Source organism: Anopheles merus, chromosome 3R (assembly GCF_017562075.2).
Source record: "Anopheles merus strain MAF chromosome 3R, AmerM5.1, whole genome shotgun sequence".
In the NCBI taxonomy this organism is placed as follows: Eukaryota; Metazoa; Arthropoda; class Insecta; order Diptera; family Culicidae; genus Anopheles; species Anopheles merus.
In genome coordinates, this window is record NC_054084.1 from 45,623,053 (window position 1) to 45,640,190 (window position 17,138).

The following is a 17,138-nucleotide window of genomic DNA, read 5'->3' on the forward strand; positions in this document are numbered from 1 at the left end:
TTTTCTAGAAAACTATGAATGAAACTTTTTTTTACTGTTATTACTTGAATAAGCATTTAATCTTGAATAAACTTTAATATGCAGAAATTATTAAATATGGTTGAATTGTTGAACGACAACTTAATTTTAGTAGTTTTTTTAGTCAAAAATGTGTGTATGCTTAAGTAAAAGTTTTTCAATAATTTGAAGCATCAATTTTCATACAATTTTAATTAAAGTTTAAGTTTAATTTTTAGCAACACATTTTTGTTGTGGCTCACGAAATAACGTCACGCACACCACTAAACATGATCAGCTGTCAAAAAGCGTCGGCTTTGCGAAATAAAAAGAAAAAAAAAGTTAAATGAAGCTGTGAAACAAGATCGTGCTGCACTGTGCTGTGTCGATGGGAGAAGAAAATCGAATGTTTTTCGAGAAAATTCATGTTCCACTAGTGTACAGAACGACACTGTGAGTGATTAGATACGTTTTATGTGTGCATGTTGCCGGCAAGAACGACTGCAATCGTTGTAAAGTTTTGGCTTTCTGTGCTTGAGACATTTGTAGTTTCCTCTTGTTAGGTTTTTGTTGTGTTGGTGGGTTCGTGGTTTGAAAATTACGTGTATTGTGCCTGTGTGTGCGTGTGTTTATTGTGCGTACAGAAGAAGACGCGTTTGGCGGGATCCAGAAAGGTGCTTTCGACACGAGATCTACAAACGGAAGCTTTTACCATCTGCAATCAAGGGGTGCTCTAGGCAGGTTCATCTCCACGGCAACCGAGATCATGTCGCTGCGCGGATTCAGAAAGCCTGCACAGAATGGGAATACCGATGGGAATGAAGCTGGAGGTAAGCAGGGGATGGTCTGATAATTGATGCAGTCAAACAAACGATTGTAATCTGTTTATGCTTTGGCGAAGGATACACACCTTAGCATGACAGCCGAGAGCGTCATGTAAGTTTAATCAGCCGGCTCAAATTTTGGATATATTATGCGATGTATTAGCTCCGCAGCGCAACATATTAACTTACCTGCAAAAATGTTTGTGTTTGTTTTGATAAATAATTGCGTGTTTTAATCGAACGTTTTGCTGTCATTTATCCGGCCATATCCGACCCACAATTAGCACTCTTTTACAAATTATTTACATATTTGTTTCGAATAAATATGGCTCACAATATGGCTTTATTCATTTCAGATGGAAAGCTTTCCCTGATCCCGGGAAGAAAGCGCATTCAGATGATGGGAGATAGTGATAGCGAGAGTGATGCATCAACTACCCCGATTAAACCAGTACCGATCCCGGTTGTTGGTGCTGTAAAAGAGAATGGTGCTACCAAGTCACCAGCAGCACTTACAATTAAGGAAAAGGAGCTGCGACTTCAGATGGTAAGGCAGGCCTGCATGGAGGTCGATGCAATGCTGCTACAATCCTCGTTGGTATCCAATGAGTGGGATGTTGGCAAAGCAATAGAAGAACTGAAAAAAACTGCCGTCAAACGAAAAATCATCGTCAGCCCATCGCCCGTAAAGCCGGCGACCGCCGAAACGGCGACTAATGGGAAGGAAAAAAATCAGCAACAAGCGAAGAAGAGACGTGTGCAGGAACCGAACAGGAGCGATGACGAAAGCGACGTAGACTCGGACCGTCCTGCCGAACAGGTGTTCGACAGCGATGAGGACAGTGATGGTCACGGCGGAAGCTACAGCCATGGGAAGCTGTCAAATGAGCGCAAAAATGTACTCGAATTCCTTAACACTGCCGGGCTGAACGAGATGATTTGTGTGAAAACATTGTCAATGAAAAAGATCGAACTGTTGCTAGAACAGCGCCCTTTCAAGGATTGGTCGAATCTGGTGGACAAGCTGAAATCTCACCGATCGCTTCAAACGGATATATTGAACTATACGCAGGAGTATTTGACGCGACGTAAAAACATAGCGGCAATGATGAGCAAATGTAAAAAAATCACCAAAAAGCTTGAAGAGGCAATAGCGTCCGGCAGCGGCACGTTGGTGGAGCAGCCGGGAAACATTGCGGATGGATTCAAGTTAGCCGAGTATCAGCTGGTTGGCTTGAACTGGCTCACGATCATGTACCGGCACAAAATGAACGCCATCCTGGCAGACGAGATGGGTCTCGGAAAGACGATCCAGATCATTGCGTTCCTCGCCTGGTTGAAGGAAAACAATCACCAGGAACGACCGAACCTGGTAGTGGTACCATCTTCCACGATGGACAACTGGGAGCAGGAGCTGATCAAGTGGTGCCCAGAGCTAGTGATACTGAAGTACTATGGAAGCCAAGCTGAGCGACGCATGATACGAGTGGATTGGGCCAAGAATGGTATCAACGAGGTAGACGTCGTGCTAACCACGTATCACATGATGGGTGCCTCTGGCGAGGAGAAAAAAATGTGGCGCGTAACGCAGTTCGACTATGTGGTGTTCGACGAAGCTCACATGCTGAAGAACGTTCACTCCCAGCGATACCAGAACCTGATACGTATCAATGCAAAGTATCGCATTTTGTTGACGGGCACCCCGCTGCAGAACAACTTGCTCGAGCTGATGTCGCTGCTATGTTTCGTGATGCCCAAGCTAATTGGCAGCAAGGTGGAGGATATCAAAACACTATTCCAGGGCAAAGTGGTACGGGTGAAGGTAAATATGTTTTTATCTGGAACTTATGTTAACCCAAATTTTTACCCCTTTCAGAAAACAAACAAAGGAGAAGGGGAGGAGGAACTGTCCTCGTTTGAGAAAAATCAAATTGATCGGGCAAAGTTAATTATGAAACCGTTTGTTCTTCGCCGTCTCAAAAAGGATGTGCTCGCGTTCTTGCCTCCCAAAAAGGAAGTTGTTGTAAGTGGTTGTTTTGAATAGGATTTACTTTTATTATGTATTTTCTTTTATTTTTGTCTTTCGATCATCGATGTTGTAGTCATTTTCTTGTGCCTAATTGTGCATTAATTGTATAAACATTACAGCTGAAAACCTCGATGATCGATTCACAGCAAGAAAAATATAATGAAATCGTCAACGAATACCAGAATGCAACAGGAAAAGTTAAGGATTATACCGAAATAAGCGGAATGTCCATCATGATGGATTTAAGGAAACTTGCCAACCATCCTCTGCTGTTGAGGTAAGTGTTGAAAAAAGGTATTTTGAAAATTAAAAGCTATGTTCACCATCTGTTCTTTTTACGCACAGATACTACTATTCTGACGACGATGTACGCAATATTGCAAGAAAATTGGCAACTGATCCAGATTATAAAGGCACCAAAGAGGATGATATTTTCTATGACATTGCGTACCTGTCCGACTTTAAGCTGTACGAAATGAGAGATAAATATACGGTGAGTGGCGAAGGATTCCAGTGCCTTGCTGTTTCGGAAAACAATTTTCTATAGAAACATGCAATTGAAAACTCATTTTTGCCCCTTTTAGACATTGTACGATTTGCAGCTGCCAGAAAAGTTGATCACTTCTTCGGGTAAATTCCGACAGTTGGATGAGTTGCTGCCGAAGATGAAGGAAGAAGGGCATCGCGTACTGATCTTTAGCCAGTTTACCATGATGCTGGATATTATGGAACGATACCTAAAAATTCGTAAACATGGTTTCCTGAGGCTGGACGGTTCGACCGCCGTAACTGAGCGGCAGGAGCTGATCGATCAGTACACGCAAGATCCAGATCTGTTCATATTTCTGCTGTCCACCAAGGCGGGCGGATTGGGCATTAATTTGACCGCAGCGGACACCGTAATCATACATGACATTGACTTCAATCCGTACAACGACAAGCAGGCAGAGGATCGGGCCCATCGAATGGGTCAAAAGAAACCCGTTACGATTTATAAGCTGATATCGGAAGGAACGATCGAGGAAGGCATGCTAATGATTGCACAGCAAAAGCTGCAGTTGGAGAAGGATGTCACGGAGCAGGACGGTAAGTGGGGCCTACCAGGGGCAGGGTGGAAGGTGTTTGCAATATATTTCCTCATTGAACGAATGTTTCCTCTTCTGACGCTTCGATCTCGCTTATAAAGGCAAAAACCCAATGGATGATCACAAATGCATGGTTGGCTTGTTGACGATGGCGCTCGGTTTGGACGAAAAGAAGGCCGAAACAATACTGAAGAACGAGTCTCCCATGAAGAAGCCGATGCAGGAAGAGTTTTAATTGCCAGCAGCTAACCGGAAGAAATATACTTACTTGGCATCGGTTTTACGTTAGCGTTACCTGAAATCCCCCGGAGCTGGGCAAAGGGGAAAAAGAACGACATGCGGCTACTAGGGCTGATTGTTAAACGTATCTCTCTTAGAATGAGAGCAAATCGTGTTGCTTGGCTAGATTATTGTGAGCAGCTCTAGCTGGTAGTTCTAGATGGACTTAATTTCTGAAGATTGCACATTTTTTATTATTACTATTATATTTATACGAGCTACGGCAGATGGAGCCCTGTGAAGCAGAGACATAATGTGTAGTTGATTAATGGAAGCAAATATATTTGTCCACTATTTGTTAAGAAAATGAAAAAGACAAAATGACTTTCTACGTTTTTTTTATTGCAATGTGTACCTTTTGACCAGTGCCCAGTGTTTGGTGCGGGGCTGATTGATGCTGTTGCGACGAGAGTTGGGAAACAAAATGGGCCACGGATCTTATTTACGAGGTGAGTAAACATATCGTTCGATTTCAAGGTAAGACATACCTACTGGTAATGCTATTTGAATAGGCTGGCAATGCAAATGCCAGTCAAAGTGTATAACCTTGCGGTGGCTTAATTGGTTCGACTGATGAGGGAAATGATGGGCGGATCATAATATTTCGACCTGCTTCGTTAGTCTTTCATAGGTGCTTTAAGTTGTTGATTTGGAGTTTTTAGTCTAGAATGAATGATAGTAACGACCTTCAAAAACAATGCGGAAATATATTCTTATCTAGGTCTTGTAATTAATTATAATAAAGTACTTTAGCTAGAAGATTTATTGGACGCGTTATGTGTAGTATAGTGTCGGCTGCTGGTGGACGACGGAATAAAGGTTTTAAATAGAAGCTGCAAACCTTATTCCAGACCTGCATTTATTTACTTACGAGTTATGCTTGGGAAACTCAATTTGTACTAAAAACTAAACATTAATTTTTTTATTATTTATTTTATAAACCAACCATCTCTCACCAAAATCATCTACCATCTTGGGATGAAAAGAACCAACCGCAAAACTGACGGAAGAAAAGCGAAGCAGAACACAAAACTCCCGGGCAGTTATTAATGGGAAATGTTTACGACTTTTCGGTTTTCGCTTTCCTTTTACCCCGCAAACACCGAAATCGTGTTATAGCATCGTGCTGTATATATTATCTCGTCTTCCTTGCACAATCGGCACAATAAAAACCAAAAAAGAAAGAAAAAAGCACACACAACCGTTCCCAGAACATCCAACAAATCCAAACGATCCAGCCGTTTGGCTATCCTTTTACAACAGGCAAGCTCAGATTGATCTCACGCGATCTAACCTCGCAAATCGCAGGAAGTGGTTCAACCTCCACCACGAGCGCGTGGAAAAAGCCTTCGCCCCATAGGAAACGAAGATGAAGCACTGTTGTGTGCTGTTTTGCAATTGCGCCATCGCAGTGACGCCGCCGCTTTGTTCTCTATCTTCTCCGGCTTCTAAGCGATGAAAAACGGACGGCCCATTATTATGTGTATCTTGTCAACTTCCGTTTCAGCGCTGTCCAATTTCTTCAAGAGAGCCCACAAAACAAGTTCAAGATCAACCAGTTGCCTTTTGCTGGTGCTTGTGACCTCTCCGATCTTCCCCCCATGATCATCATTCCCTACGATCGTCCTCCTCTGGTTCGTTTATAGGTGGAGTATCTCCATTGCCAGAATGGTTCGATCGCGTTGTGTCTATGCGTTGGAGAAGGTGTCATTGACCCAAGATTTGGAGATGTACAAAGACGCCTCACGAGTTGCCTTTGCGCCTCGGACGATTCAAGTGCCAATTCGCATCTTGACGATCATTCAAATGGCTCCCGAAATGGCCGGTCGATCGTATTTTAATTGGATGCTCTCGGGGTTGGCGGGGCGCACTCGATGAAGAATAGCTTTGCATTGAACGGCCTTGAAAATGGTGAAGTATTTAGCGATCTTAAAATGCTTGCAAAAAATGACAATTACGTTTTGATAAAACAATCTGCCTCTGTGGATGGCAGGTTTATTATGCTGCAAATTTTTTTTTTTGCATGAAAAAAACGCGTATAATCAAGGCACAACAAAATGCTTTGAAATCTACACTACGCTAAATCGATCGCCAATCTCTGTTCTCGATCCCAAAAAGCCTCTGCTACTACTATTGGGTTCCCATCCGCTTGGGATGAGCGTTATTATTGGCGTGTGCCTTTTGCGCACATGTTGGAAATTCTTCTTCAACTCACGCGTTCCCATGTCTTTGCCAAAAATCCTGCTGCCAAAGAGTGGTGGCGGCCGCATACGATCGCCAACCGTCGCCCCACCGGTGCCAGCGCAGCCACAGGCACAAGGCGACCGCGCGCGAAGAAGGGAGCCAGATCGGGGCAGCTATAAAGCTAAGCACAAGATGTGTGCCAGGTTTAGTTCATCGAAAGTGACCGTAGCATAAACAGCTGGAGAGCCCATCCGGCGCGCTGCATCGTTGGGGAAACGTGTGTATTTTGTTTGCTACGCGCAGAGAGGGTTAGTGTCCGCGTGCGTGTGCGTTTGAAAATCATTCAGTAAAAATAGTGCTGCACGTTCGACGTAGTAGTAGTAGCTCGTTAGAAAACTGGTTTGAATAGTTGTTTTCTTTCTTCCTTTCCTTTCTACATATCCCATCTACAAACCCATAGAGTGCCCCGATAGCCCCCTCTGTTTGTGGTCTGAAGTAGTAGTTGATCGAGGAGTGTGATCGTGATCCGTACGCAAAAACCTGCTCCTCTACGGCAAGCGAGAAAACAATACGCAACCTTGCGCCCTTAGCATCTTGCAACGCACAGGTAGGCACACATTAGCCAGTTAGTGGAGCTCGGTTTGACTATGTGAGTGTATCCGCCCGCTCAGGAATGCCCCTGAAACTCGACGAAGGGCTTTCCACGTTAAACCCATTCCGATCAGATCGGCAAACTTGAACTAATCACCTTGCGAGGTTCTGCTTTGTTCCTTCAACCGTAATCTTATACTGCGTTTTTTTTTATTTATGTAGTCAATCACCCAGTGTGGGGCTGTTTTGATTGTTTTCTGTTGACCTCAATCAAAAGATATATGCCCGCGATTAGTGCTATCCATTTTTTTGGTTCCCTTCCTTCTCTCCAGCACAACGCTTGAATTGTTTCGCTAGCAGCCAAAGGTTTTAGGAGGGTTTTTTTGGTGGAACTTAGTCAGGGAGTATCAATACAACGAAAGTGTTTGGATGCACGGTGGACACACCTGCTCGAAAGTGGGAGGGTTCGTCGCTTGGTGGCGATGGTGGCTGCTGCGAGATGAGCCTTGCGTAATCGTGTCTTGCCGAACGCGCACCGTTCGGATTCGGAGAAATTATGAAATGCTACTCACATTATCAACATGTGTGTGCACGCGTTAATGGTCGAGCCGAGTGTGGGTCATCGAAAGGGAAATCGATCGTGAGCAGGCTCCCGATGGGTGAGGAATGGTAACCGGGGGGCCTGATGACCTGTTTTGGAAGAAGGAAGAAGGCCGCATCACATCGCGCATGCCTTCAAGGAAGTTTACAGTGAAAGTGGTGCAGATAGTGGTTATCATGTGATTTTTTTTTATCGCTTGTAGTTTCGTTTTTTGCAAGTGACGCATTACTTCATACCTTTCACGAAGATATCAGCCGACGGAGAGTGATTTGAAATCGTGTAAAGGATTTAATGTGTGTGATAGGAAGATTGATGTAAATATGAATGAATAAGGGTTATTATTTTTATTTTTGTTCTTATTTTGTCTTGGTCATGGAGTTCGGTCATTGGATGGTAGTCCCACACATTTTCGTATGATCATCATCTAAAAACAACCTACCATGAACAGGATATAACCTTTTGATGATAAATATTACCATGTTTTGGTTCGTTGAGCTAGTATAATGTTTAAATATATATATTTTTTTGCACTTTTCTCATCCAGTACCTATAAAAAAACAGGATCGTAAATTCCTCTCTCCCCACTCCCTGTAGCATATGCTCGCGCTTGATTCCTCTTCAGAACTTCAGGCTGGTGTTGTAAAGAAGCAGACAGCAGCAACGATGTGATTTTCCTACGCTTGTTATTATTCAAACATAATTTCGCGTGCCGATGTGCCTGCCCAAACTCAATAATAAAAAAAACAACTTTGACGCCCGTACATACGCACAAAAAGCGTTAGAAACAAAATGTTAGCGTCCGGTTCCGTGGGTCGAAAGAATGGGTGGAAAAGTATGTGGAGAGAACAAAATAAAAAAAAAATCTGCATACTTAATTAGTCCTCCACGGCTACCCATGGGAAGGCCATTCCGAGAGTGAGATAGAGAGAGGGGGAGAAAGAGAGAGAGAGAAGCTGTTAAAACAAGCATAGCATACCAAGCCGCGAGGAGGGAGTATCATGGTTGGAAGTTCATTAATTACAGTCTACGCCGAGTTGGCACGAGTCGTCAGTGGGCATCTTCTAACGTCCGGCTGGCTCTGTGAGCAATCGGACGAACGAAGTGATCTTCTCGCGCGGTAAGCGACGAACCGGCTCGAAGAAAACAGTTTTTAAAGCCGTCCGATAAGATTAGCTCGGTTAGCTTCAGATTTGTAGCAGATGAGCGGAGTTCAAGAAGCTTCTGCGTGGCATTTAGTTTCCTGTCTCTCCCTCCCGACTTCAATGGGGATGGGGATGGATTTCACACGCCAAACGATCGAATACAAGTGGACTTTAATGAATTCCGATTGTGAACTTCACAAGGTCGCTGTCTAACCACCACAGTTTGGTCGCGTTTCGGGGTTCGGAGGCTTCGAATTTGAGTTGCATTTCTGTGCCCAATCGCCCTGCCTCCATGGCTGTATGTGCTTTTCTTTAGACTGATTGGGTGGAATTTCTTATCGTAACCTTCCCCGATTATCCGACACCCATTGTCCGATCGCCAAATGGTGAGATCGTTCGTGGGCTTAGTACTGTACGGAGCTGTTTCGCTGCACTAACCCCTTTGTATCTAAGGTCACCATCCGACCCTTTTGAACGACGAATGTTAGGGCGATCATTAGCCAGGTACTAGCGCCAACGAAAACAAATTTCATTACTTGCTCCACCAATGCAAACGCCACGGTAAACGGCATCTCGCTCGACCTCGTTTCGATTTCGGTGCTTTGCAATTGCAGCAGCGCCAGCACATTGCCCATCTTGGGCGTTCTTCTTGTGCGCGCACACACACACACACACACACGTAATGCACGGTACATAGCAAGGGGTGGGTGAGAGTGGTACGCCACAGTCTGCAAAAACCAAAACAACATAACACTCCATCATCGTACCCCAAGCACTGCGGGCACCCCCGGGCGCCAGTTCCCAGGCCCATGCTTCACGTCACGTTCTGGGCATTTAACTCGCGACGGCCGCGAATAACAAATTGATCAACGCGCGCACCGCGACGTAATTAGCGTGCTGCCCCGTAGATGGCAGGCATCTCACTCACCCGAGCTGTGTGACGTCGGTAACGGTCCCAGAAGAGGTCTGAGTGTGTGGTGCACCGGTGAGATACGGTTTTATAGAGTGAAACAAAATAAACGAACAAAAAAACAACACTTTTTCAGCGAGTGTTTTGCTTCTTCTCCCTGCCGGCTATGCACTGTTACGTGTGTGGTGGGGAGGGAGGACCTCCCTTGCGCTTAGGAACGCGAGCAACGGGGTAGAAAGGAAGATTCACATTCACTGCACCACCGTCGAAAAACAATTCCAATGGGTGGAGCGCGCAACAGCCAACCGTAATGGAGTGTCTAATTTCGGGTTAATTCTCATATGCCGCTTATGCCACACGATGTGCCGGACCGCGTGCATAATCGACTGCTGCATGCTGTCATCCTAATAAGCAATGTGATGGGGCTGTGTATAAACATACACAATAAAGTTCACCCAAACCCATCACCTAATGAATCCCATTCAACAGCTCGATTCCGACGGCACCCAATGTAATGTAGTCCGGCACGACAAGCGACCAACAGCTGTTGGGGGTAACCTGTTTCCAAAGAGTTCCTTACCCTCTGGTATGCGACATGTACCGAGGTGATGGCATGAAAATAAGTCATCAATTATGGGCCAAGGCCAAAGCGATACGGGAAATTACGTAGCTAGTGGTTTGCGTGGAAGACAACTTGGCTTTGGGGTCGAGATGCTGCGCTTCGTAACACCGAACAGCTTCGAACGGTATGCAAACAGGCACCGTGGCAGTGAATACTAATCATCACGGACGCTGCCCCGTAGCGAGTACGAATCACGAACAGGTTTCGAATACATCTGAAGAATGTGACCAGTGGCTTTACGGTTTTCGGAGAAGCTTCCAATTTGCATATGCAAGATGTACAACTGTCTCAGCACTGTCGATTACTATATCTAGTGAGATACTCCGGTTACAATGAATCGACTAACTCGATCATTCGATCGACTAACTCGAGCTGGCTTTTCAATTTGCTTATCTTGTGAAATATTGCCAATCGCGGGTAATGGGCTGTGACGCATTCCGTATGGACGTTGATTTCGTTTTCGAACATCACACGTGATCGTGTTGATAGACTATGATCATTAAAAGGTTGCTAATGAGTTTAATGAGGGTGCACACGTTAAATTCAAAGACAAATTGATTCTGATTCTTCGATGAAATCTATTGTCACACACTACTCACGTTATTACCTTATTCTTTGCCCTTTTTCAGCCATGAAGCTTTGCCTGCTGATCGCCACAGCCGTGGTCATTGCCACGAGCTATGCCCTTCCCGTGCCCAAGGAAGAAGTTTTTACCGTGTATCCTGTGAACAGTGCGATGTCCCAGGAACCCTCCAACCTGCCTGCCGAGGCAAAGCCCGAGCAACAAAGTACACCCGCGGATGGTGCGTTGGCCAAAGATCTCAGCAATGAAAAGAAGGTTGAAGTAACAGAAAAGGTCGATGATACACCAGTAGAGAGTAAGCCGGAAGAAGTGAAAACTGTATCGGAGAAGGTGAGCGAACTGACCTCTGTAATGGAAGAAGCTACTAAGCCGTCTGATCCGGTGCCAGAAGCAAAATCTGCTCCATTGACAGAATCCTCCGATGCAAAGGTTGAAGAAGCTGCTGCTACCGTTGCTCCGAAGGAAGATGATGCGTCCACTACTGTGGCAAGCAATGAGGAGCTACGACTGGTAGTTTCCGAGTCAGTTGTTGCTACTGAACCGAAAGTTGCTGTACCGGAGACTGTAGCCGAGGTCCCTAAATCGGTGGAGGAACTGCCAGCGAGAAGTGTAGGCAATGAAACTGCCGCTAAAGCCGAAGAGCAGGAACCAGCCGGCAAATCTGTCGAGAGTGTTAAAGTCGAGGAAACTAAAGAGGAAAAAAGTGAGCCAAAGGCAGTGGCTATAGAATCGGAAGTCAAAACAGTGGTGGAGGAAATGTCGGAAAAGCTCACCGAGGAATTGAAAGCTGAAGTAGCTGCTGAACCGTCCCTAGTTCGTTCTGTCACCGAGGAAAAAGTCATGGCCGATCAGGTTGCCGTAAAAAGTGACGTCGAGCCTACCACAGAAAAGCAAACAGTGGTAGAGAAAGCTCAGGAATCGGTTGCTGCTGCCCCTGAAGTTGTGCCCGCATCAGCTGCTGACGAGCCTGTACCCCAAACGGAAGGCGTAGATGAGGTAAGGCCCACCAAAGTTCGTGCTGCTCCAATCGTCGAAGGTCTGAAGGTATCGCAACCGGTTGAGGCAGAACCGGCTACCGTCGCTAAGATTCACGTCACTGTTATCCAGGAAGAGGTAATGCTTGATGGTAAGAATGCCCCTCAGAAGGAAGCCGTGTCAGCGGACGAGCCAGCAGTGACAGAGGTAGAAGAAAAAAGCACCGAAGCTGCGACTACAACTACTGTTGCCGCCGAGCAGGAAGTGAAGAGCGAGACAAAGGCTTTGGAAACGGTTCCCGAAACGAAGGATGCAGTGAGCAATGATAAGCTAAGTGAAGTGAAGAGTGTGGATGGGGTAGTGGAATCCAAGGCAGAAGCTCCTAAACCCGCTGCAGTTAGCAAAGAAGCAGAAAGCAAATCGACACCCGAAGCCGTTGTGATCGTGATGCCAAGCGTAAAGTCCGAAGACGCTACCACGGTCGTTGCAGTTGCTGAGAACACTGATAAGCCCGCCGAAACCGCGGAAGACAAAGCTGTGCCGGAGGTACGCTCTGCCGGTGCTTCGGATGAGCTTCCCGAACCAGCCACGACAGCGAAAGCCGAGGAGCAGCAGGCAAAAGCCGCAGAAGGGAGTTCTCAGCCGGGTGCAAGTGAAAGCTCGGATACCGTTCAAGAAGACGCTCAGGATCAAAGTGACAGTGTCAGTACAACAGTGAGCATTGTCACGGAGCAGGATACTACTACGGTGAGCCCCGTTACCACCACCGAGCCAGAGTCCGTACCGACGCCGGCTAAGCAGAAGGCCAAGAAGCAAGTTCCGCGTAAGTGTACCCCGTCGCAGTGCCGTAAAGTTGCACAATTTATGTACGCGCATTTTAACGGTGATTTTGTATTTATTTCCCCGTTTCCCAACCAGCGAACCTTAAAGGATACAGCAAGCGTCTGAAGCTGCAGGAAGCGCAACGAAAGCAAAGCACCGACAGCGAGTAAGGTTGCCGTTAGCGGCTACCGTTACTAATTGCAGATAATGCAGCTCAAGGAAGCGTCACACAAGCACGGGGAGTCAATTATGCCGACTCTGACCGGGTGATGCCCATGCCCATCTAACGTCTTTAGCCTGTAAGATCAACCCGTACGAGATAAGGAATAGTTTAGTAAGGTGACATCATCAGACCGAATAAAGTATTGTTCGAAATCGTCATACACAACACGTTGCGAGTATTGCTATTGGGCTTGGATGCATTGTCGCTTCTGTTGTCATTACATGGTAGTTAATGTGGGGAGCTCTAATATTGCTGCTGTACGTGAAATGCAACGTAATCTCAATCAATGGGCACACAATTGATATTCAGTGTTGAGAGTTAGTTGAGAGCGGCTAGTGTTCGGAACTGCTTGGAGCGGAACTATTCCTTTGCATTCCAAGGGATTCACATGTTCTGAATGAGTAAGTAATGTTGATTACAGCAGAATAGCTATTAATTGTTAATTTTTTCAGCTACTTTAATAGAAATTCAATTTTGATATCACTTGTTGTGTGTGGTATTTTACGAATTTTTCAATTCAAGCTTAGGTATAATTTCAAAATAATAAAAAAAGGGCTCTACTATACATTGACGTAAAAGCTTGGTAGTTTTTGGTACATATTCGCTTGTTCTTGACTTATTTGATGTGCTCCTAATTAACGATAATTATTGTAATGTTCATTAGGAGCACTATTAGAATGTAATTCATGGAATAGTTTATACCTCCTGCCATTCTGTTTATTTGGTTGACTGGTTGTCTTATTTACCTGCCTGCTTCAGTAATCATATCGAATCGAGCGTTGCCCACTAAATCTTCCCCAGTCTTAGAGCACTAGTAAATGAGTAATCGTCAGCTTTCGTTGCGCATTTTGCACGATAGAGAGAATAAATTAACGATTGCCTATAAAAACGGGCCGCATTTCCTGTCCCTGCGATCAAATCTAGTCGAACGGTTCCACCGATCGGTGGTGGCACGATTCGTTACGCGCTGAGGAAATAGTGAGCTTTAGAAGGTGTTTTTGTGAAGGCGTTGATTTCTGATTGCAAACAAGTGAGCAAGTGTACTTGGCATTCCTTAGCAGCTGGTTCGCAAGCATGATCATGACTCGTGTGGTGGAGGTGTTGTTTTTGGTGTTGTGCTGTGCTCTCGTGCCAAGAATTCAATCCGCTCCGCAGCGAAGCATTGACTTTCTGCTGGGTGATGAAGAACTGCAGGCGGTAGTAAAACCGATCGCACGAGATTCACCTTCTACGGCATCTGCACAGGAGCAAACGGAAGCGTATGAAGATGATCAACAGACCGAGGTGCAGGCAACGGTGGATCCGGTAGAGAATGAGCAGCAAACAGAAGAACCACAACCGACCCAATCTGATGCCGTAGATTATACCGATGAGGAACAATTTACAGAAGATCCACAGGATGAGCTGCTTGACCCGATCACAGAAAGCCCTCACGAAGATGAACAAAACACCACAAGTGCTAAAAATTCACCGTCAACAACACCGATCACTACCACGTCCACCACAACGAAGGATACAACAACTCCGGCTACGGTAGCCCCTACATCCTCAACAACTTTAGATTTTGTGGAAAATAATTCGTCGGAGGAAAAGTTGACGACCAATCCCATCGTTGTGCCTGAAAGAGAAGAACAAACCACAACCGAATCGAACGAGGACTCGAATCAGCTCGCTCAGGATGTGAACGACTTTATTCATGATCTGGCAAATGAAGTGCGATCGAGTGCAGGAGACAAGCCGCAGCGCCCACAACAACCGAAACTTAGCCCACCTAAGTACTCCACGGTACTGCCCACTACGCTACCGGAACGATACGACTCGAAATCGGTCGAAAGCAATGAAGATGATGATCAGGTGCAGCTGAAAGTAAATCCGAACGACGAGCAGACGACCAACGGTCCTTCACTTACAGAGGATCAGTTCCGTACGCTGTTCGAAAAATTGCCTTGGATTGGTCAGCAGCGATTCCCAGGTAGGTTACACCGAAGAGTTTACAACTTTTCCTATGTTTAGATGAGGTCAGTTACGGAGCATGGTTAAAGAAATGGTCGTCTGTGCTTTGTTTTCATCTCCGTTAGGCTACGATCAATGGCAACATCAGGGTTTTCCGCAACGCTCCAGCTGGCAGCATCGTGACGATCGTCAACGACACTATCAAAGCCACGGTTCCGACAGCTTCCAAGGTCACGGATTTCACCGCAGCTCTTGGCATTGAAACGTGCGCTCCGCGGCTTTCTATGCTGACCTTACAGAGCACGCGTCGTATCAGTCGCCGACAGGGAAATACCCGAAATTTAGCCAAATAGTATGTAACGATAAGAAGAGCGAATGGATTGTTTAGGATGCGATATTCATGTTCAACTGTGATTAAGCGCCACCGATGAGAATAAACTACACAATCATCGATCAAGCGTTAGCTATGGTGAATATCTTGAGAATAATAAAAAAAACTAGTGCACAATACATGTCCGGCGTTTAAGATCATGTGTCATATTTACATATCACGGTCAGCAACCGGTTTACCTATATGAACCAACCAGAAAGGCATTAGTCATAGGAAGTCGCTGTTATAGCTGTGCTGTACTACGTCGGAAATAGCTCTAGTTTTTTTTTTGAGCCACCTCATATTGATGAATTGTTAATTTCTAGAGCGATCGGGAATGGTATTGCTTTCGAACATACACGCGCAAATTACACGAATGTTTCGCTTGGATGATTCACAAGAATGATAAATCGGTAGCGAAAAGTTTAGAAGGCTTGAAAGATACATCGACAAAATACTAATTTTGACACACGACAACAAGCTACGTGGCAGGCTTTAGTATACATTAATTTTCTGTATGTGTACGCAGTTCTTGTTTGTGAAAATATGCCTAATTGGTCTGGGTGTACATTTCTATTATCAATTAAATTTAAAACAGAGTTTAAACTAAACAAGAAAACAAGAAGAATTTGATCAGTTTGATGTATTAATTACAAAACATTTATTGAATGTATCGAAAAATTCAAATATTTCAATTTTATTGTTATAAATAAGATGAAAAAAAACAATAAAAATAATCCATTACGATATACAGTAGAACGTCGATTATTCGGGAGCTGATTAACCGTCGGGCGGCTTAACAGTGCGCATAAATGTGACAGCTGTTCAAAGATACGGCGAAAATTTGCAGCGATAGTCAAGTGGGCAACCAGTTTTTTGTGCTGCTCTGTAGTGTCTAGTGGTATTTTCAAAATTCATTTTTGTTCTTGATCAGTTGTTAAACCTATAGTTATTGATTAAAATAATATTCTAAAAACGATTATTCGATTAATTCAAAATGAATTAATCATAAAACTAGTGAATTTTTTTATGAACTTCACAATTCTTGGACTTTGGACACAATTCACAATTATCCGTGCAAATCGATTAACCGGCAACCGTCCGGTCCCGAGCTGCCCGGATAATCGATGTTCTACTGTAATCCATTAGATGTAGAATATTAAACATAAAATGTCAATGGTTTGTCTTCCATTCCAGTGATTATTAAAATAATAAAAATATTCGGACTTAAACACGAATTAATGTTAAAGAGTAGTATGACCTATTGTAAAAAGATCTAAGATGTACAAGTTTTTTTTGTATTTTTTTTATATTTTTTATATTTTAAAATATTGTTACAATTACGATACAATATGGCAGGCGTATAGAGAAATATTAAAAATCATATCCTGGTATTAAATGACCAGGCTATTACATGGATAGAGATCAGTGTGCGACGTAAACAACACATTGCATATCGTCAGGCGCATTCCTTTTGAAAGTGTTATACGATAATTATAACAAACGAAACTCTCTCGTTAATTCTGGTGTTGTGATAGTAATATGTTTATGTTCCAAGCCATGATTGGTGTTTCAGACTACATAAGCGGTATATTCAGACTACTACAGCAAAGTCCTTCCGTTCTCCTTATGATAGTCTCAAACTAGAGTGAATATGCTTTCGTGCATGTATTGTATCTGATTATGGATGTATCTAAGATTATGCAATCGTAGGAATAACATTTATATCATTTAAACAGACCAAATGACAGAAATTGTATGCAACATTTGCTTGAAATGTTCTTGCAGAACGGTATAAAATAGTTCCATCAACTGTTCAACTTAAATGAGTTCGTATTCATCGGGGTGCCGCAAATATACTAATGCAATATTTAAATCACAGAATATATTTATTGCATTGGAGCAATTTCACGGTGATCAAATATGTGTTGAGCAATATGCACATGCA

At 44.2% G+C, this 17,138-nt stretch overlaps 3 protein-coding genes across 4 annotated transcripts; all 3 read left to right on the top strand.

Moving 5' to 3' along the window:
* The first annotated feature begins 295 nt into the window (after positions 1-295).
* Positions 296-4,536, top strand: LOC121597145 (SWI/SNF-related matrix-associated actin-dependent regulator of chromatin subfamily A containing DEAD/H box 1 homolog). Its single transcript, XM_041922705.1, has 8 exons — positions 296-450; positions 561-827; positions 1,178-2,631; positions 2,698-2,844; positions 2,970-3,127; positions 3,196-3,343; positions 3,435-3,936; positions 4,037-4,536. Exons 2-8 carry the CDS (start codon positions 764-766, stop codon positions 4,168-4,170), a joined length of 2,607 nt encoding a protein of 868 aa, XP_041778639.1. The 5' UTR covers positions 296-450; positions 561-763; the 3' UTR covers positions 4,171-4,536.
* A 2,058-nt stretch (positions 4,537-6,594) lies between these two features.
* LOC121596418 (proteoglycan 4-like) lies at positions 6,595-13,032 on the top strand. 2 transcript variants are annotated; one of them, XM_041921345.1, is made up of 4 exons: positions 6,595-6,706; positions 6,859-7,005; positions 10,894-12,645; positions 12,741-13,032. In XM_041921345.1, exons 3-4 carry the CDS (start codon positions 10,896-10,898, stop codon positions 12,812-12,814), a joined length of 1,824 nt encoding a protein of 607 aa, XP_041777279.1. In that variant the 5' UTR covers positions 6,595-6,706; positions 6,859-7,005; positions 10,894-10,895; the 3' UTR covers positions 12,815-13,032. The 2 variants fall into 2 exon arrangements, with proteins under 2 accessions (XP_041777279.1, XP_041777280.1); XM_041921346.1 differs by lacking the exon at positions 6,859-7,005 and having other exon boundaries at positions 6,597-6,706.
* A 725-nt stretch (positions 13,033-13,757) lies between these two features.
* On the top strand, positions 13,758-15,330 carry LOC121596419 (cell surface glycoprotein 1-like). The gene is made up of 2 exons (XM_041921347.1): positions 13,758-14,839; positions 14,946-15,330. The coding sequence occupies exons 1-2, from the start codon at positions 13,942-13,944 to the stop codon at positions 15,080-15,082; spliced, it is 1,035 nt and encodes a 344-aa protein (XP_041777281.1). The 5' UTR covers positions 13,758-13,941; the 3' UTR covers positions 15,083-15,330.
* Positions 15,331-17,138: the final 1,808 nt, after the last annotated feature.